The sequence below is a fragment of the Nannospalax galili genome, unplaced genomic scaffold (assembly GCF_000622305.1).
Source record: "Nannospalax galili isolate Female #2095 unplaced genomic scaffold, S.galili_v1.0 scaffold1288, whole genome shotgun sequence".
NCBI lineage: Eukaryota > Metazoa > Chordata > Mammalia > Rodentia > Spalacidae > Nannospalax > Nannospalax galili.
This window is the reverse complement of record NW_008357642.1, coordinates 64706-86837: the sequence shown is the minus strand read 5'-3', so window position 1 is coordinate 86837 and position 22132 is coordinate 64706. Positions and strand designations below refer to the sequence as shown.

The window sequence follows — 22132 nt, the reverse complement described above, 5'->3', positions numbered from 1 at the left end:
AGAAGCAGGAGTATCTCTGTAAGATCAAGGCCAGCCTAGTCTACATTGTGAGTTCTAGGCCAGGTGGAGCCTCAGGGAGACTCAGTCACAAAAGACCAAAAAAGAAGTGGGGGGTTAATACTGCACAAAGAGATGATTCATATTCTAGGAGGGCTGAAGTGAGATTTTATCACACTTAATTGGGCAAGCCTGGTGACTTCAGTTTGATCCCTATGACCTAAATAAAGATGGAAGGAGAGCCAGGTGTGGTGGCACATGCCTTTAATCCCAGCACTCGGAAGGCAGATGCAGGCATATCTCTGTGAGTTGGAAGCCAGCCTGGTCTACCTAGTGAGTTCTAGGCCAGCTGGGGCTACAGGGAAACCTGTCTCAAAAAGACCAAAAATTAATTAATTAATTAATTAAAAATATGTTTTAAGTGTGTTTGTGTTGGTGTGCTAACACATTAGTGCAGGTACCCTTGGAGACCAGAAGATGTCTCATCCCCTGGAGCTGGAGGGCTTGTGAACTGCCTGGCAGTGGGTCCTAGGAACCTAACTTGAGTTCTCTGAACAGCAAGCACTCTTAACTGCTAAGCCGTCTCTCCAGCTCCTAGTTTATTTTATAATGACAGGGTTTCATGTAGCGTAGGCTGGCCTTGAATTCTTCATCCTTCTCTTTCTACCTTCCAAGTTTTGGAATTATAAGGATGTACGTACTACACACCAGGCATAAGTTTGTCTCTGGAGTTTAGAATGTAGTTAATATTGCAAGATACGCACTCAAAATCCTAGCTGAAAAAAGTAAAAATAATGTGAAATAGCAGATTTTTTGTGTATGTGATGTTAGGAATCAAACTCAGGGCCTTGAGCATGCTTGGGAGGTATTCTCCTGAGCTACATTGACAGCCTAGCTAATCTTTTAAATGCTAAAAATAATACAGAGCACAGAAGAGGTCAGTGTTTCTGTTAAGGTTTCTGAAAGCTCAGTGAGAGGATAGTGTTTTTCCCTGAGTTCCTAACTCCTAACATGGAGACATTTAGTTAAGTAGTAAAGGAACTTAAAGGTTTACTTTGGCTTAGTTCCAGCAACTTAAGGTTGAACTTTGTTACTAAAAAATATTTATTTGTAGGCCGGGCGTGGTGGCGCATGCCTTTAATCCCAGCACTTGGGAAGCAAGGGCAGGCGGATCTCTGAGTTCAAGGCCAGCCTGGTCTACATAGTGAGTTCCAGGACAGCTGGGGCTACAGGGAGACCCTGTCTGAGAAGAAAAAAAAAAAGAAAAAATTAAAAAATTAATTTGTAAACAACATATTTAGCCTTATTTATTTTATTGCTCTCTTTTTGTCCCCCTCTTCTAGTCTGGAATTGATCCAAGAACCAGTATCCACAAAGTGTGACCACATATTTTGCAAGTAAGTGAACTTTTGTGGATATGTTAGTAACTTTTGTGCTTGTTTGTTCATTCAGTCTTTCTTTTTAATATTTTATTTTATTTTTTTGCTCTTTTTGAGACAAGGTTTTCTTGTAGCTGCAGCTGGCCTGGATTTGCTAATGGAGACCAGGCTGGCCTCAAACTCAGAGATCTGCCTGCCTCCTGAGTGCTGGTATTAAAGGTGTGTGCCACCACACCCAGCTAATATTTTATTATTTTTATTTTATGTGTATGAGTGTATTGCCTGCACCATGTTGTACAGTGCCTCGGAAGAGGTCGTTGGATTCTCTGGAACTGGAGTTACAGACAGTTGTTCGCCACCATGTGGGTCCTGGGATTCAAACCCAGATCCTCTGCAAGAGCAGCTAGTGCTTTTAACTGCTGAGCCATCTCTCCAGCCCCCTGTACTTGTTCTTTATAACAGCTTTATAGAAGGTTCTTCAGTTAAGTGACAAAAACAAAAATGCCCAACTCAGGTCATTCATCCTCATGGAGAGCTTATAAAGTCATCATAATTTATTTGTATTCACATTGTTTGTCTGTATAAAAAGTCATAAAATCGGGGCTGGAAAGATGGCTCAGCGGTTAAGAACACTGACTGTTCCTGCAGAAGACCCAGGTTCAAATCCCAGCACCCACATGGAAGCTAACAGCTGTCTGTAACTCTAGTTCCAGGGGATCTGACAGCCTCTTCTGTCTTCCTCGGGCATTGCACGACACCAGCACACTTATCTACACGCAGTCAATACACGCATACACATAAAATAAAAATAACAAATACATACTTTTTTTAAAGTCATAAAATCACTTTGAACAGCTGTTCTGTTTGTTTTTTATCCAAGGGTGAATGCTAACAACAAGCAGTTATGGAATAAGCAAACTGGGTTCAGCTTTCCTGATTCTCTTTTCTATTCATTTATATGTACTGCTCTGCCCCTTGTAAGGTTCAGGATTTGCCTGCTTGGTGATCCTGGAGAACATAGGGATCTGAGTTTCTATTTAGACTGAAATTCATTCATACCGATGATTCAAATTACATAATCAACTCTCCACAGCTGCAGGTTCTGTAACAACAGAGTCAACCAACCATGGGTTGAAATACTTGGAAAACAAATTATGTCCACACTGAAAATGTGCAGACCTTTTCTTCTTTCCATTGTACCAACTATATATCATTTATGTTATTTTAGGTATTATAAGTAAAACTAGAGATGATTTAAAGTATACGAAAAGATACACTTCTATACAAATGCTGTATAACCTTTTAATTTAAGGGACCTTAGCATCCACAGATTTTGGTATCCAAGGGGGTCTTGGAATCTATCACTCCATATTGAGGGATGATTGTTTACATATTTAAGAGTCTTATATCCTGTGGTGGCACACACTTTTAATCTCAGCAGCACTTGGGTGGCAGAGGCAGGTGGATTTCTGTGACATTGAGGCCAGCCTGGTCTACATAGCAAGTTACAGGCCAGTTGTGGCTACAGGGAGACCCTATTTCAGCAAAACAAAACAAAAGAACCTTGCCCTTTTTGTTTGTTTTCATTTAAGCAGTCTCCAGGTCTGTTACTGTTCTGATGGTCAGAAATCCAGAGCAATGTGTAGTCCATGCTCCTTGGCTCCTGGCCCTATGCTGCTGCTCTTTTCTGTTGTACACTGCCGCCTTCTGGAATCCTTTTGTCTTTCTATTTGTGTCAGGATTTGCTTCTGAAGGAACCTGTCTTCACTGGGAGCCAAGGTTTTTTATTTTTGTGTAACATTTATTTTTCACTGGGCGTTAGGTTACATGCCTTTAGTCCCAGCAGTTAAGAGGCAGAGGCAGGGGGCTGGAGAGATGGCTTAGCGATTAAGAACACTGACTGTTCTTGCAAAAGACCCGGGTTCGAATCCCAGCACCCACATGACAGCTAACAACTGTCTGTAACTCCAGTTCCAGGGGATCCGACAGCCTTTTCTGTCCTCCGCGGGCTTGTACAACATGGGTGCACTTACCTACATGCAGGCAATACACGCATACACATAAAATAATAAGTAAAATATTTAAAAAAAAAAAAAAAGAGGCAGAGGCAGGAAGATTTCTATGTAGTCCCGGCTGGCCCGGAATCAATTGTGTAGACCAAACTGGCCTTGAACTTGCTGTGATCCTCCTGCTTCTGATTGCTGAGATTACAGGTGTGCTGTGCCTCTTGTGTCTTCCTCTTTAAAATAGTTAAGCCAGACATGATGGTTTATACCTGTAATCCCAGCACTTGGGAGACTGAGGCAGGAGGACTGCTGGGAATTTAGCCTGGTGGGGAGGGGACTAAGGGGCAGGAGAGAATATGTTTGTTTCTTAGTGGAAAACTTCAGAAAAGTAGAGTCATTAGTGGAATGAAAGAGCTTTCTTACTTCACTGATAAGGTATGATTGAGACTTGCCATGAATGTCAGTTACTTTTTGTTTTTAAGTAATTTTTCTTTTCTATTTTTATTATGTATTTTTCTTTGCCTTGTTGGGGGTTGAACGCAGGGCCTTATGTGTGCTACACAAATACTCTTTGAATGCATTACACACCTAGCTCAACTTTTCTCTTTGAAAAGGCAAACCATGCACCTGTTAATGAGTATATTAGTACAAAAGGATATAGGGGAAAAAAAGGCATGTGATTCAAAGTATATATTCCTTCTCCCCAAAACCCTTGCCTACTTTTCTCCCCAGACTCTTTCCTTGTCTTGTTTGGTTGGGTGGCTATATGGTTGGTTTTGATTTTTCTGAGGCAGAGTCTCACCATGTAGTCCTGGCAGGCCTGGATCTGAAGATCAGGTTTTGAACTTACAGTTGCCTTTCTGCTTCTGCTCTCAAGTGCTGGGCTTAGACATGTGCTGACGTGTCTCACACAAAACCACAAGTATTAATTTCTATGTGTCCTTTCAAGAATAATCAAGAGTTCTCAAGCTTGGGGTTTGTGTGTGAATGATCTTCATAAATTTGCTAAGATTATATTAATTTTGCTTTATATAAAATTTTTTTTTCTGACAGGCCATAATTTTCATCAGTCTTAGGATGTTTCCATTGCTTTAAAAAGAGGCAGCTGCTGCTTTAAGGATAATGCGTGCTGGCTGAGGCTGCAGGAAACCTGTTCCCTTTGGAGGGATATCCTCTGAGTGCATGTCTGCCAGCTGGCTGGTGTCTTCCTCCTTTTGAATTCTTTTTCTTTGGTCTTTTTGAGACAGGGTCTCTCTGTAGCCCCAGCTGTCCTAGAACTCACTATGTAAACCAGGCTGGCCTTGAACTCACAGAGATCCGCCTGCCTCTGCCTCCCAAGTGCTGGGATTAAAGGTATGCACCACCACGCCTGGCCTGATTTATTTTTATTTTATGTGTATGTTTTGCCTGCATGTATGTGCGTGTACTAATGTATGCAGTGACTGCGGAGGCCAGAAGAGAACATCGTATCTTCTAGAACTAGAGTTATGGATGGTAGGTAGTTGACATGTAGGGTACTGAGAACTGAACTTGGTCCTCTGCATTAATGCTTCTCAAACTGTATATGGTTATAAAACTAGGGTTTTTGTTCAAGATTTATATTTAAATGTGTATATACTTGTGGGGTTTTATGCATGTGGGTGCTTGTGGAGGCCAGAAGAGGGCATTGAATCCCCTAGAGTTGGAATTATTGGCAGGTGTGAGTTGCCTTGTATCGGTGCTGGGAGCCAAACTAAGGTGCTCTACAAGAACATTACATGCTTTCAGCAGTTTCTCCAGGGCAAGAAAGGCCCAGAATTTAAAAGGTTTAAGATAACTGAAGGTTGAGTTTTGTTTTGTTTTTAATAACCTTAGGCCTCCTGCGTACGAGACCAATACTCTACATACCCCGGGCCACATCCTCAGATGTGTCTTGAAGATGAATTAATTAATTTATGGGTGTTTTGGAGACAAAGTCTTACTATATAGCTCTGACTGGCCTGGAACTTCCTATGCAGATCATGCTGACCTTGAATTCACAGACTTCTGCCTGCTTCTGCCTCCCAGTGCTTGTTTGCTTACTTGCTTTATTTATTTATGTATGTATTTATTTATTTATTTATTTGTCTTTTTGACACAGGGTCTCCCTGTAGCCTCAGCTGGCCTGGAGCTTGCTATGTATGTAGACCAGGCTGGCCTGGAACTTACAGATTCTTCTGCCTCTGCCTTCCAAGTGCTGAGATTAAAGGTGTGGGCCACCACACTTGGCTGATTTATTATTTATTTATTTATTTGTTTATTTAAATTTTTTAGCATTTAAAATTTTTTTATTTATTATTTTTATTTTATATGTATGAGTGTACTGCCTGCATGTATGTGAGTGCATCCTTGTCTTGCAATGCCGGGGAAGTCAGAAGAGGGCTTCAGATTCCCGTGAAACTGGAGTTAAGGCTGGTTCGTGGCTGCCATGTGGGTGCTGGGAATCGAACCAGGTCCTCTGCAAGAGTAGTCAGTGTTCTTAACCGCTGAGCCATCTCTCCAGCCCCCTTATTCAATTTTTTTATTTGCTTTTGTTTTTTGTTTTTGATGTTTTTGAGACAGGGTCTCCCTGTAGCCCTAGCTGGCCTGGAATTTGCTAGGTAGACTAGGCTGGCCTCGACCTCACAGAGATCCACTTGCCTCTGCCTCCCAAGTGCTGGGACTACAGGAGTGCACCACCACACCCAGCTTATTTAATTTTTTTAAGGATATTTTATTCATTTTTATTTTATGTGTATATTTTTTTTTTTTTTTTTTTTTTTTTTTTTGAGGATTCTTGCTGTGCAACTCTTAACTGGCCTGGAACTCATCATGTAGACCAGGCTAGCCTCAAACTCAGAGATTCACCTGCCTCTGCCTGGTATTAAAAACATGTACCATCACATCCAAAGATTGCCCAACCTAGAACTCCATTTTTTAAATTATTTTTTTTTTTTTTTTTTTTTTTTTTTTTTTTGTATTTTTGAGACAGGGTCCTGTAGCTCCAGCTGACCTGGAACTGGCTATGTAGACCAGGTTGGCCTTAAATTCATAGAGATCCACCTGCCTCTGCCTCCCAAGTGCTAGGACTAAAGGGGTGTGCTTGTTTTTGTATTTTTGAGACCAAATGTCTTTTAAAACTAGACTTAAACATGAGATGGCTGATACAAAACCTTTATGTCTATGAGGAGACAGCTAGGGGAAATATTTCTAAGCATTAGTTGTATTTTCTCAGTGAATTCAAATTACTGGCCTTCCTTAGTAACTCTATAGTTCTGAAATCTTTTTTTTTAATATTTATTACTTTTATGTGTATGAGTGTTACACCTGCATGTAGGTGAGTTTACCTATGTTGTGCAATGCCCATGGAGGACAGAAGAGGCTATCGGATCCCCTGAAACGGGAGTTACAAACAGTTGTTAGCTGCCATGTGGTTGCTGGGATCTGAACCCCAGTCTTCTGCAAGAACAGGCAGTGTTCTTTTTTTTTTTTGTCATTTTGAGACAGGGTCTCTCTGTAGCCCCAGCTGGCCTAGAACTCACTATGTAAACCAGGCTGGCCTTGAACTCACAGAGATCCACCTGCCCCTGTCTCCTAAGTGCTAGGATTCAAGGCATGTGCCACCACATCCAGCAAGAACAGTGTTCTTAACCACTGAGTCATCTCCAGCTAATGTGAGGAAGTAGTCTACTGGGGCCTATTTTGTAGGGCCTATATCATGTCCCTGCCCCCCCCTTTCTGTACCACCTCCCTCCCCACTTTCTGTCTGCTGTGAATTGAGAAGCCTCTACCACACGTTCCTGCTGCTATGATATTCTTGCCTTGCCTCTGGCCTAAAGCAATAGAGCCACCCAACCGTGGATTGAAATTGTGAGTCAACATAAATCTTTATTGCTTTTAAATTGTTTCTCTTGGATATTTGTGACAGTGACAAAAAGTCTGACTTAAACAGTCTCTAAGAGCCTCTGTTGTTCCATATTTATACTTTAGTTTAGACTAACCTCATTGCAAGTACTTAGTGGCCTCACATAGCTAAGTGGCTGCTGCACTGGATAGTGTAACTCTTAGAACTTCCTTTTCAAAGTGAGGCTTGCAAGCCAGCAACAATAACACCTCCTAACAGCTTGCTGCTCTCTTAGCCTTGTCCTATACCTACTGAATCAGAATTTTCATTTCAACAAGATTCCCATAAGATTCTGAGTTTTTTGTTGGGGGTTTTGTTTTTTTCTTTGAGAGAGCACTCTCTATGTTGCCCAGGCTGGTCTCAAACTCCTGGGCTCAAGTGATCCTCATCTTAGCCTCCGTGCTGTTAGAACTACCCAGGACATTCTTCTGTAAGTTAAAGTCTAAGAAACCATGCTCTGGATTGATGGCCTTCCTGTGTATACTTTTTGGTGGACAGGAAGATGGATCAGATCAGTGGTGGCCAAGGTCCTAAAAACTTGTTAGATCAAGTAAGATAAATCAGTCGTGGACATCCAGATGAGTCGGGGTCAGTGTTAAATGGGTTTGTTGGCCAGATGGATAGCTCATGGTACAGGGAATTCTGGAGTCTAGTAAAGGGTTCAATGTGTCAGAGACACCCAAAAACAGGGTAGGGATGAACCACTTAGATGGTGTATTGAATATATACTCTTAGGAACCTAGCATGAGAAATGAGCAGAAGTTCAAGGTTGAGGTTATAAGAAAAGTAATGCAGGGGCTGGAGAGATGGGTCAGTAGTTAAGAACACTGACTGTTTTTGCAGAAGACCCGGGTTTGAATCCCAGCACCCACATGATAGCTAATAACTGTAACTTCAGTTCCAAGGGATCCAACAGTCTCTCTGTCCTCTGTGGGCATCTCACGACACGGGTGCACTTACCTACAGGTAGGCAATACACACATACACATAAAATAAAAATAATAAATAAATTTAAATTAAAAAAAAGAAAGTAACGCAGCAGATGGTGATTAACACAGAGACCGACACTTGGCCAGTGTGTAGAGAACAAGAGGCTGCAGAGTGCTTATCCCAGAATAGACAGCTATTTCAAACGTCTGCCTCCCAAGGCCCAGGGATCATTGTGGAAGAGGAGGTGGAAGGATTTTAAGATCCAGAGGGGTGGATGACTGTAAGGAAACAGTCTTTCAGACAGCTGGTTATTTGTACTCATGAACTCATAGCAATGACAACAGCATGCACAAATACAATGCAAGCTCAGACCAGACAAAATCCTGGGAAGTGGGTAAGAAATCCCATCTGGACCAAAGGAACTTTGGCAATTGATGGCATTGCACAACATGGGTACACTTATACACATGCAGGCACAACACTCATACCCAAAAAATTTTTTTAATGTCTTAGTGTAGGAGAAAGAGTCCTTTACCCTATGGGACTGGAGAGATGGCTCAGTGGTTAAGAGCATTGACTGTTCTTCCAAAGGACCTGAGTTGGGTTCCCAGTACCCACCTGGTGGCTAACAACTATCTGAATTTCTATAGGGATCTGATAACCCACTTCGGGCCTCCATGAACATTGCATACCTGTGGTGTACTTACGTGTAGGCAAAACACTAGAACACTTTTTTTTAAATATTTTATTTATTATTTTTATGTGTACGCATGTATGTGAGTACACCCGTGTTGTACAGTGCTGCAGACGTCAGAAGAGGGTGTCAAGATTCCCCTGGAACTGGAGTTAAGGACAGTTCGTAGCCGCCGTGTAGGTGCTGGGAATCGAACCTGGGTCCTCTGGAAGAGCAGTCAGTGCTCTTAACCACTGAGCCATCTCTCCAGCCCCTAGAACACATTTTTTAAAAAAGTTGTAAAAAGCCAGGCAGTTGGGAGGCAGAGGCAGGCAGATCTCTTGTGAGATCAGGGCCAGCTAGGGTTACAGGGAGACCCTGTCTCAAAAAAACAAAGAGAAAAAATTGTAAAACTAAAGAAAAAGATAGATGCTTAACTATTGCAAGATTAGTACAAACATAATTGAAACTGATGTAGTTTAGTAGGACCAGTAATATAAATGGATGATGAGAGTCTAAGCTATGGATTTCTTAGCTGCGTTTCCCTGCCTAGAAGCCATGTTGGTCTATCATCTTAGCCTTGTTGAGAGAGAAGATAACAGGGACAGGAATCCATAGAAACCCGTATAATTGAAGGTACTCAAAAGTCAGTCTATATTTTGCCCAAACTTAGAACTTTTTTTTTTTGATATTATTTTTATTTTATGTATATTTGTGTATCGCCTGCATGTATGAGTGCACCCGTGTCTTGCAATACCGCAGAGGTCAGAAGAGGGTTTCGGATTCCTCTGAACTAGAGTTAAGGACGGTTCACAGCCGCCATGTGGGTGCTGGGAATCAAACCCGGCTCCTCTGCAAGAGCAGTCAGTGCTCTTAAGTGCTGACCCATCTCTCCAGCCCCCTAGAACTCTTTTACTTCTCCTGGCCAGGATAGATTTGAATCAGCATTAATATCAGGTGATTTTCCACAACAGTACTATATTGCTTAGAGTGATGTGCCCCTAAATGAATCCTTGAAAAGTCCCCAGGTTTGGTTTGTGGCACTCTGACTCTCATTTCTTAACGGATTTATATCAGCTTTTCCTTAAAATCCACCCTTCCGAAAACGTACTACGTTTGCTTCGAAACACTCATTTGCCAGGTGCTGTGGTGCACTCGTTTAATCCCAGCACTTGGGAGGCAACGGCAGAATCAGGTGATCTCTGTGAGTTTAAGGCTAACCTGGTCTATGTAACGAGTTGCAGGCCAGTTCAGGCTACAGGGAGCTCTTTTAAAAAATAAAAAAAAAATGTCATTTCTTTTAAGTGTTACCAGTCCCAAAAGGCCAGGACTTGTCTTAGACCTTTCTACTAGGAATCGCATGTAGAACTTGTATGTGTTTTCTTTTGGTTGGTGTGCCACTTAGATTCATCAGAGTTCTAAAACAAGATTGAGGGCATGGTGGCACACACCTTTGATCCCAGCACTCGGGAGGCAGAGGCAGGCGGATCTCTGTGAGTTCAAGGCCAGCCTGGTCTACATGGTGAGTTCCAGGACAGCTGGGGCTACAGGGAGACCCTGTCTCAAAAAGACCAAAAAAAAAAAAAAAAAAAAATTCCTAAAACAAGATTGAATTCTTTATCTGAGCCTGAAAAGATAGCCTGATGTTCTCTTGGTTGCTGATTTTTCTCCATCTCTGTCTGTCTCTCTTTATTTTGAGACAGGGTCTCACTGTGTAGCCCTTGCTGGCCTGGAACTTGAGTAGACCAGGCTGACCTCCAACACACAGATACCTACCTGTTTCTGCGTCACAAATGCTGAAATTTAAAATGTGTGCCATGGGACTGGAGAGATGATGGCTCAGCAGTTAAGAGGGCTGGCTGCTCTTTCAGAGGACGCAGGTTCAGTTCCCAGCACCCACATGGCAGCTAACAAATGTCTGTAACTCCAGTTCCAGGGGATCAGACATCCTCTTCTGTCTTCTGCAGATGCTGTCAGAACTTGCTGCATTCACAGATATGCAGGCAAAACACACATAACATTTTTTTTTATTATTTTTATTTTATGTGTATGAGTGTATTGCCCACATGTATGTGAGTGCACCATGTCATGCATTGCCGCAGAGGTCAGAAGAGGGCTTCAGATTCCCCTGGAACTGGAGCTAAGGATGGTTCGTAGTCACCATGTGGGTATTGCAAATCAAACCTGGGTCCTCTGCAAGAGCAGTCAGTGCTCTTAACTGCTGAGCCATCTCTCTAGCCCCTCACAAAATTTTTAAAAATGATAAATGTAAAAAGCCAGATATAGTGGCATGCACCTATAATTCTGATTTCTGCCTAATCAGTGAGCTCCAGGTTCGGTAAGAGGCCTTGCCTTAAAAAAATTAGGTGGCATGTGATCAAGGAAGACACTTGATACCCTTCCACTTTGACACACGTGTCACATGTGCTCACAGACACACATACACTGAGGAATATAACTTTTTTTTTTTTTTTTTTTGTCTTTTTGAGACAGGATCTCCCTGCATCCCCAACTGCCCTGGAGCTCACTGTGTAGACCAGGCTGGCCTCAATCTCAGATCCACCTGCCTCTGCTTCCTGAGTGCTGGAATTAAAGGCATGCACCACCACACTCGGCCTCTTTTTTTTTTTTTTTTTTGTCTTTTTGAGACAGGATCTCCCTGCATCCCCAACTGCCCTGGAGCTCACTGTGTAGACCAGGCTGGCCTTGAACTCACAGAGGTCCGCCTGCTTCTGCCTCCCGAGTGCTGGGATTAAAGGTGTGCGCCACCACGCCCGGCATCGGCCTCTTTTTTAAAAAATAAAAATAAAAAACCTAAGGGCTGGAGAGATGGTTTGTCATTTAAGAGCACTGGCTGCTCTTGCAGAAGACCCGGGTTCAATTCCCAGTACCCACATGGTAGCTAAAAATTGTCCTTAACTCCAGTTCCAGGGGATCCAACACCCTCTTCTGACCTCTATGGGCATTGCACAACACGAGTGTACTCACATACATGCAGGCAATACATTAATACACAAAAAGGAATAATAAAATTTGAAAAATCAAAACTACTATTTCATTGTCTTGATACAGTTATTGAAAATAAATTGATTGTATATGTGCGTATGGGCTTATTTTCTGACTCTTAATTCTATTACTCTGATGTATGTGTCTGTCATGGCAGTACCATATTATATTTACTGTAGCTTTGTAGTGAGATGCTGAGTTGTTGTTATTAGGTCCTGGAGATCAAACCTGGGACTTATGATTATTGGGCAAGTGCTCTACCATTGAGATGTGTCCCTAGCCCTAGGTGCTGAGTTTTGTAACTAACATAACCATTTTATATTAATGCTTAAGCATTTATATCTGATTATACAGCATGAAATAATTATAAACATATTAAGTATGCCATATTAATTTTTTAATGTTTTATTTGGTCATAACAGTAAGCCATATGCATGTAAATTCAGTTTTCATAGGTCATTTCTTATGTGGTTTGGTTTTCTGCTTATGCAGCATCTAAAAATAATTAGAGGAAATCACTGGTTGCAGTTCACCTATCATTACCTTTTAAATGGCTTGTAAGGGCAGTTGTGAAATTGTCTTCATGGCTGTTTGCCTTTTGAATGTTCTTTCTACAAAAGAAAGTACTTAAATTGTTCTTACTTTCTAATTTATAGGTTTTGTATGCTGAAACTTCTCAACCAGAAGAGAGGGCCTTCACAGTGTCCTTTGTGTAAGAATGAGATAACCAAAAGGTGTGTAGTTTGTATAATCTTGAGAGTTGGAAGCAAAAATGGCAGGAAAAGTAGATATTCTTTAATATATAGGTAATGTTCCTATGAAACTATTCATCGGGGACTGGAAAGACCACTTCGTAGGTAAGAGCTATTGCAGCTCTTGCGGAGGACCTGGGTTTGGTTCCAGCACGCATGTCGTAGCTCACAATTGTCTCTAGTTCCAGGGGGGGTCTGATGCCCTCTTTTGGCCCCCATGGACACCAGACATGCACATAGTGCACATACATGCAGACAAAACACTTATACACACAAAAATATATGGAAAAAATAATTCTTCAGTAGAAAAATATACAAAATGTGTTTGGGGGCTAGAGATGTAAGCTTGCCTAACCTCCAAAAGGTCTGCCGCCTAACCTGATGGCCCAAGTTCTATCCCAAGATCCACATGGCAGAAGAAAAGAACTGACTCTCATAAGTTGTCTTCTGATTTCCAAACATGAGCCATGGCATAAATAATAAGTAAATAGACAGATAAATAATAAAAATATAATTCAAAAAAACACGGGGTTGGGAGGGGACAGGCACACACCTGTGATTTCAGCATTCAGGTCATGAGGGTGGGAGAATCATCCTTGGCTACATAGTGAGTTTGAGGCCAACCTGGACTGCGTGGCACCTTCTCTCAACAAAAAACAAATATAAAGGGCTGGACAGTGTGATGCATGCCTTTAATCCCAGCACTTGGGAGACGGGCAGGCAGATCTCTGTTTGTTCAAGGCCAGCCTGGTCTACATAGAGAGTTCAGGCCAGCTGGAGCTACAAGGAGACCCTGACTCAAAAAGACCAAAAAAAAAAAATGTTTTGCAAACAAATTATTTCTAAAATAATTGTTTTCCTCTAAGTTTTATGGGACATATATGCCTTAAACAGATACTAGATTTAGTGCCATTTTTTTCCCACAACCATATGTACTTACCAGCCCTCATTCTGCCTGCCTTCCAACATAAATGTTATGTGTACTCAGTTGGTATGGCCATAGACAACATATTATTGTTTTTAATGTTCCAAATAATGCAAGGACTCAACAGTTTGTCTCAAATGGAGCTGTACTGCTCTGTCTCAGTTGTCTGTTATCCTGCTAGTCTTTTTATTGTTTTGATAATTTCATGCATGCATATAATGTGTTTTAATCAAATTCATCCTATTATCCTCTTAGTCTTCATTTTCTTTCTATCTGATTATTTACCCATATATGATATATAAAATATGTATCATACATCTCTCTCCTGCCACAGTTTAAGTTCTATTAAGGTAATGACTTTGCCGCTTTCAATTAATACTGTTTTTCCAATGTCTAGTACATAGTAGGTAGTTAGATATTTAAAGAAAGAATGAATTATATTTTCCTCCTTCCTAAGCCCAAATCTCTGTTTGGATTTTGGTATCTGTATGTTTTCAAACCAGTATAATTATCATTTGGTGGAAATCTCTAAGAAGCAAAGCTAGCAATGAGCAATTTGGTTGATTTGGGGTATTAAGAATAGTAAGTTCTGGGGCTGGCGAGATGGCTCAGCAGTTAAGAGCACTGACTGCTCTTGCAGAGGATCCAGGTTTGATTCCCAGCACTCACATAGTGGCTACAAACTGTCCTTAACTCCAGTTCCGGGAGAATCCGAAGCCCTCTTCTGACCTCCGTGGCATTATATGGCACGGGTGCACTCGCATACATGCAGGCAATACACTCATGCACATTAAATGCACACCTGTAGTTCCAGCACTTGGGAGGCAGAGGCAGGTGGGCCAGCCTGGGCTACATAGTGAGTTCCAGGCTAGCTGGGGCTATAGGGAGACCCTGTTTCAAAAAGATCAAAAATAAATAAAAATAACAAATAATTTTTTTTTTTTCGGTCTTTTTGCAACAGGGTCTCCCTGTAACTCTAGCTGGGCTTGAACTCACTATATAGACCAGGCTGGCCTTGAACTTGCAGAAATCCGCCTGCCTCTGCCTCCAGAGTGCTGGGATTAGAGGCGTGCGCCACCATGCCTGGCAAAAAAATTTTTTTTTTTTCTTTTAAAGTAAATTCTATCTGGGTGTGGTGGCGGATTCTTTTAAGCCCAGCATTTGGGATTAAAAAAAAAAAAAAAAGAATAGTAAATTCATTATACAGTAGATTTATATCTGCTATGGGTTCAGAGTGGAATTTTGTGAAGGATGGGTTAAGACAAGATCTCTCTTTAGCTGTAGCTGACTTCAGAATTGCTGTGTAGCCTTACTTGGCCTCAAACTACAAATCCTCCTGCCTCAGCTGGGATTACAAGAGTTTCTACCCTGCTGGGTTTTTTGTTGTGTTGTATTCTGTTTTGCAACAGGATCTCCTTAAACTCAAACTTAAATTTGAGCTGATTCTTCTGTCTGCAGCTCTCAAGTACTGGGATTACAGGCATGCACAACTGTGCCTACCCACCTCAGGATTGTATCTTGTCAGGGATTTTTAGGCTTTTGGTGGATTTGTATGCATGACTAAAAATTTTTCATTTTTTAAGTTTTTTTGTTTTTTTGAGACAGGGTCTCACTATACAGCACTGGATATCCTGGAACTCAGTATGTAGACCAGTTTGGTCTTGAACTCACAGAGATCTGTCTGCCTCTGCCTCCCAAGTGCTGGAATTAAAGTCATGAACTGCCATTCCTGGCTATCCAAAATTTTTTTACAAAATCAATAGTCAGCCAGGGGTGGTGGGGCATGCCTTTAATCCCAGCACTTGGAAGGCAGAGGCAGGCAGATCTCTGTGAGTTCAAGGACAGCCTGGTCTATGTAGTGAGTTCCAGGACAGCTGGGGCTATAGGGAGACCCTGTCTCAAAAAGACAGAAAAAAAAAAATCAATAGTCAAACAGTTCACTCCCCTGTCAGTAATTAAGTTTAACATCACTGATAGTTTTTTGTTTTGTTTTTATAATGCTGGGAATCAAAATAATGGTTCTCTAGATTTAGGGTTTTTTTCTATGTCTACAGTAGAAAACAGTTATAATCTATATGCTTACCTGTCTTTATTTTAGTGTGCTTATAAAATTAATAATCAGCTAGGCGTGGTGGTGCACATGTCCCAGCACTCCGGAGGCAGAGGCAGGCGGATCTCTGTGAGTTCAAGGCCAGCCTGGTCTACATAGTGAGTTCCAGGACAGCTGGGGCTACAGGGAGACGCTGCTTTAAAAAGACCAAAAAAAAAAAAAAAAATTAATAATCACTTCAATGTGCTTTCTAAATTTAATTTCAGAAGCCTCCAAGAAAGTACAAGATTTAGTCAACTTGTTGAAGAACTATTGAAAATCACTCATGCTTTTGAGCTTGACACAGGATTGCAATGTAAGTGTTACCCAGCCTGAGGTAGTGCTCAAGTAGCTGGCTGCAAAACTCAGGAACTTTGCACAGCTATTTTCTGTGAATACATGATAAGACCGTTTGGCTAAAAGTTACTTCTGTGCCTAGAACTATATTTAATATTTATTTATTTATTTGGAAAAGCTAAGGCCAGGTGTGTGTTCGTGTGGAGGCCAGACCAGACTTCATTCCTCAGGAGCCATCCACGTTGATTGTTTGTTTGTTTGTTTGTTTCCTGCCGCCTTCCTGCTACCATGCACCTTATTTTTTGAAACAATGTCTCTGACTAGGATCTGGTACTTGCCAAGTAGGCTGGCCTGACTGGGAAGCCCAGGGGTCCTCTAGCTCCACCTCCCCAATGCCAGGGCTACAAGCATGCAATGCCATGCCTAGATTTTTATGTGGGTACTAAGAATGAAGGTCAAGTCCTCATGCTTCTTTGGCAACCTTTACTGAGCTATCTCCTGAACCCCTCTAATGTTTATATATATTTAAAAAAATTTTTAATTTGCATTTATTTATTTGTGTGTGTTCAGATGTGTCACTGCATCTATGTGGAAGTCAACATGTAGGAGGTGGTTCTTCCCTTCCACTATACTTGTCTTGGGGATGTAACTCAGATCTTCAGCCTTGGTGTCAAGTGCCTTTATTCACTAGCCCTAATTTTTAAAAATTGTGTGTGTGTGTGTGTGTGTGTGTGTGAGTGTTTTGCTTGAATATATGTTAGTGTATCACATGAATACAAACCCTCAGAGGCCAGAAGAAAGTATCAGAGTCCCAGGAACTGGAGTTATGGACAGTTGTTAGCCACCATGTGGGTACTGGGAACCACGCCTGGGTCTTCTGTAAGAGCAGCAGGTGATCTTTACCATTGAGCCATCTCTCCAGCCCCCTAAAGTGTACATCTTAGTAAGCGTTTTTTCATTAATGGTGTGTGTTGGTCACTTTTCTTTTGCTGTGATAGAAACATTGACCCAAGCAGTTTATAGAAGGAAGAATTTATTTGCGCTTACGGTTCCAGGGGAAGTACAGTCCACCATGGCAGGGAGGCCTGGTGGCTGGAGGTGGCTGGAAGAGGAGCAGCAGAAGCTAAACTCTTACATCATCACACAGGCACAGGAAACAAGAGAGGGACTGGAGATTTGGCAAGGCTTAAGAACTCTCTGAGCCCACCCCTAGTGATGTGCTTCCTCCAAGATAACCACACCTTCTAAAACCTCCCAAAACAGCGCCATCATCTGGGGACAAAATGTCCAAATACTTGGAGCCTATGGGGAACATTTTCATTCAAACCACCACAGTGTCATTTCTTAATGTCTTTTTAGTGCTACAAAAAATAGTGGTATGACTTACATTGTCACTGCCTTAGACTCAGTAATATGGCAAATTTATTAGTTATAAAGAGGGTAAGAGGGGCTGGAGAGATGGCTCAGCAGTTAAGAGCACTGACTGCTCTTACAGAGGACCTGGGTTTGATTCCCAGCACCCACATGGTGGCCACAAACCGGCCTTAACTCCAGTTCCAGGGGAATCTGAAGCCTTTGGACCTCCGTGGTATTGCATGACACAGGTGCATTCACAGCCATGCAAGCAATACACTCATACACATAAAAAAATAATAATAAATTTTTAAAAAAAGGTGGGGGGTGGGGAGAATAGAAATAGCTTGGACAGTCTTTGAATTTCCATACTTGATTTTTAGAAAATTGTAGGTAATTGGAACTAGAGAGATGGATCAGTATTTAAGAGTACTTACTGTTGGACCTAGAGAGATGCCTTAGAAATTAAGAGCACTGGCTGCTCTTTCAGAGGACCTGGGTTTGAATCCCAGCACCCACATGGTGGTTAACTATCCCTAACTCCAGTTCCAGGGGATCCAACACCCTCTTCTGGCCTCTGCAAGCACCTGCACACACACATGGTACATATAAACTCATGCAGACACACACAAGCATACGCACACATAAATAATAAAAAATCTTTAAGAAATTATAGATAATCATAATGCAGTATCCTAATATAATAGAGAACAGACACAATATTATTCTTGGGTCTTTAATGAAAATTAATGCATTTTTTTTCTAACCCTAAAAATGTGATCCTTTGTAAATCCCAGTTGCAAATAGTTACAGTTTTTTGAAAAAGGAAAATAAGTCTTCTGAACATTCACATGAGGAGTCTTCTGTCATTGAGTGTGTGGGCTACCGAAACCGTACCAAAAGACTTCGGCAGAATGAGCCTGGAAATCCCACCTTGGTAAAGCTGTTTTTCATTTCTTCTGGCATTTCTTTATTATGCATGAATTAGTGAATGTGCTGGGTACGCTTCAGTTTATATGAAAGGTTAGAAAGGAAAGGAAGATGGTAGATTAAGTGGCCAGGCGATACTCTAATTAGTAAGAGGTAGAAGAATTCAGAAGATCAGGGACCTGGTATGATTAAGAGAGAACTTATAGGCCCTTCTTCCACTTTACAGCTTCATCAGCTCTGGCACTTGTCTGAAACAGCCACAAGGACACTGATCTTTGTAATTATTTGAAAATTATTTTAACTAGAGCAGTGTTTTTTAATTTTGTGTTTAGACAGGATCTCTCTGTAGCCCCAGCTGGCCTGGAGCTCACTATGTAGACCAGGCTAACCTTGAACTCACAGAGTTCTGCCCACTACACTCAGCTTAAACCAGTGTTTTCATCAAAGAAAATGCAGTTATTTGCTCTGTGCTTACTCTTATGTGAATGAATAATGGAAGCCCTAAAAATAGTGGTTCTGGCTGGGCATGGTGGCACACGCCGATCTCTGTGAGTTCCAGGCCAGCTGGGGCTACAGGGAGACCCTGTCTCCCTGCATGTATGTGAGTGCACCCGTGTTGTGCAATACCGTGGAGGTCAGAAGAGGGCTTCAGATTCCCCTGGAACTGGAGTTGAGAATGGTTTGTAGCCACCATGTGGGTGCTGGGAATCAAGCCCGGTCCTCTGCAAGAGCAGTCCGTGCTCTTGACTGCTGAGCCATCTCTCCAGCCCCCATTTATCATTTTTTTAAATGTACTGTATTTTGCCAAACTTATCAGATGTGATTAGAAATATATATATATATATAATCAGCTTCAAAAAATGCTTTTTTGATACTTTTTAAATTACTCATGATTATAATTAGTTTTGGAAATTAAAACAACAGAAAGTGGAAAAAATTTAATGTCATATAACTAAAGCATTCTTTACTGTTTAGCAGGAAGACAGTTTCAGTGACCAACTCTCTAATCTTGGAATTGTGAGACCTCTGAAGAAAAATCAACAGATAAGGCCTCAAAATAAATCTGTCTACATTGAATTAGGTAAGGTTCAGCATGATAATTGCTAGATTGTCTTACGTTTTTACTAAAAACATTGGTTGTGATTTGTATGTGTGCCAGGGAGTCATAAATAATGTAAAAGCTACACTTCACACCTTGAAGAATCTTTAAAAGGAGCAAAAGAAAGGATGTTTCGTTATGCATGTGTGTAAATAATTTTGGAAAGATGGATACAGGCAGTAAGAAAGAACATGATTGGGTAAATTGCATAAGGCCACGAGTTCAGTCCTTGGCACTGACCCCACTCCTTAAAAAAGCTGAGCTGAGAGCTCAAACAGGTCTCTCTACCGTATTTCTTAATATTTGGGGTCAATAGCTGTGCCTATAATCTAAGCACTTAAGAGAGGGCAATCTAGGAGGATCATGAGCTTAAGGTCAACCTGAGTCTCAAAAATAATAATAGGGGCTGGAAAGATGGCTCAGCAATTAAGAGCACTGACTGCTCGTACAGAGTACCCAGTGTCCATATGGAAGCTAATTGTCTGCAACTTAGTTCCTGGGAGTCTGATGTCCTCTTCTGGTCTTCGCAAGCATTGTACAACATAGGTGCACTTACATGCATGCTGGCAAAATAAACATAAAATAAAAATAAATTTAAAAAATATATAGAAATTGGGAAGAATGGCTCTGTTCTGAGAGTCCCAGCACTGACATGTGTCCATAAAATTCATTGGATTTCTTTGAAATATACCTGTGTGTTTTCTGATTTTAGCATAATAAATTTATGGTCAACAGGTCTTATGTCAGAAAAATAGTTCAGTGGCTTTAAGATGGCTCAGCGGGTAAAGGTACTTGCAACCAAGCCTGATGACCTAAATTCAATCTCCGAAATCTGCATGATGGAAGGAGAGAATCAACTCCCATAAATTGTTTTTTGATGCCTTGTGTGCACATACGTATACATACAAACTGAATGCTAATAAAAACAGTCCAAACAGACTGGGCATGGTGCCACAAGCCCTTAATCCCAGCACTTGGGAGGCCTAGGCAGGTGGAGCTCTGTGAGTTCCAGGCTAGCCTGGTCTACACAGTGAGTTCTAGGCTAGCTGGGGCTACAAGGAGACCCTATCTCAAAAAGACAAAAAATAAATTTATTTTTATTTTGTGTATCTGTGTTTGTCTGCATGTATGTATGTGCAGAACCCCAAGGACCAGAAGGGCATTGAAACCCCTGCAATGACAGCTGGCTGTAAGCCTTGTTATGAAACATATACTTATTCATCCAGAAATACTGAGTGGAGGGCACAACAGACATGACAGGCAATACAGAGAAATGGCTGAATCAACAGTGTATAAGAGTAACCAGCTCAAAGGATTGACAAGCATCTTAAATGAGGTATACAAGAAGTACAACAGCAGCTAGACTATATTTAAGTGCTCCTGAATATTAACCACCAGAACTATTAGGACTTTTTTCTTTTCCTTTTTTTAAGACAGGGTTTCCCTTTAGACCCACCTGGCCTGGAACTCCCTATGTAGGCCAGGCTGGCCTTTAATCTCACAGGGATCTACCTGCCTCTGCCTCCTTTAATCCCAGCACTCAGGAGGTAGAGGCAGGCGGATCTCTGTGAGTTCAAGTCCAGCCTGCTCTACATAGTGAATTCCAAGACGGGGCTATATAGAGACACTGTCTCAAAAAGATCAAAAAAAAAAATTAATAAATCTTTAAAAGAAAACATTTACTGATTTCTTGTGGGGCTCTTTTTTTTATTTTAGGATCTGATTCTTCTGAAGACACCGTTACTAAGCCAAATTATTACAAGTGAGTCAAAAAGAGCCTATTGTCTATGAAGGTGGTATTTTCATACCTACTTAATATTGAGGATCATCTAATTTTATAGTTTTATTGTATTCCCTGAGCAAGTGGTTTTGATTGTTTTACTTTTAATGTCCAAAGGACTTTAAGATAGTAGCAGAACTCTGAAAGCACTTGTTTCTACCAGATGGTCGTACAGTGAGTTTTTCATATCCAATAGTGATTGTGGCTGATGAATAATTAGAGAATCCAACTTTCACATTTTCGTTCTAATTTTACCTATCTTTCAATCTTTGTCTATATGAATTACTTTCTTGACCTTAAGGTGTGTGATAACTGCTTTGGATTATGCTAGCGTCATCTCTCTCTCTATATGTGTGTGTGTGTGTGTGTGTGTGTGTGTATGTATATAGCTAATTACTTAAAATTGGAAGGCTGTATGCACAGCTCATTTATAGAGAATTTGCCTACCATAAGCAAAGCCTGAGTTTAATTCTCAGCACTGCTCCCCCTCCCCCAAAAAGCTAAGTTGCCTGAAAGAAGCAACTAAAATAATGTAGCAGAGAGATGGTCTTTATATGCTATTAAGGTATATGTCAACTCTTTTTTTTTTGGTGAGACAGGGTCTCCCTGTAGCCCCAGCTGTTCTAGAACTCACTATGTAGACCAGTCTGGCTTTGAACTCACAGAGGTTCACCTGCCTCTGCCTCCCAAGTGCTGGGATTAAAGGTGTGCACCACCACACCTGGCCTCAACTTTCTTTTGAGAATCAAATTTTTGTTCTTTTAAAAAATATTTTTGAGGTGCAGTGGTGCACGCCTGTAGTCCCAGCATATGGGAGGCAGAGGCAGGCGGATCTCTGTGAGTTCAAGGCCAGCCTGGTCTACATAGTGAGTTCCAGGACAGCTGGGTCTACAGGGAGACCCTGCTTCAAAAAGACAAAAAAAAAAATTTTTTTTGTGGGGCTGGAGAGATGGCTCAGTGTTTAGGAGCACTGACTGCTCTTGCAGAGGACCCGGTCTGGATTCCCAGCACCCAT

At 41.4% G+C, this 22132-nt stretch overlaps 1 protein-coding gene across 7 annotated transcripts in view; it reads left to right on the top strand.

Moving 5' to 3' along the window:
* Brca1 (BRCA1 DNA repair associated) overlaps nucleotides 1-22132 on the top strand; it is an 87691-nt gene that overhangs the window by 10197 nt on the left and 55362 nt on the right. For 6 of the 7 annotated variants that reach the window (XM_029557419.1, XM_029557417.1, XM_029557418.1 and 3 more), the window contains 6 exons: nucleotides 1341-1394; nucleotides 12549-12626; nucleotides 15886-15974; nucleotides 18106-18245; nucleotides 19214-19319; nucleotides 21054-21099. In XM_029557419.1, the coding sequence (XP_029413279.1) occupies nucleotides 1341-1394; nucleotides 12549-12626; nucleotides 15886-15974; nucleotides 18106-18245; nucleotides 19214-19319; nucleotides 21054-21099 (513 nt within the window). The remainder of the gene's footprint in view (nucleotides 1-1340; nucleotides 1395-12548; nucleotides 12627-15885; nucleotides 15975-18105; nucleotides 18246-19213; nucleotides 19320-21053; nucleotides 21100-22132) is intronic. The other variant, XM_029557416.1, reaches the window with a different exon arrangement.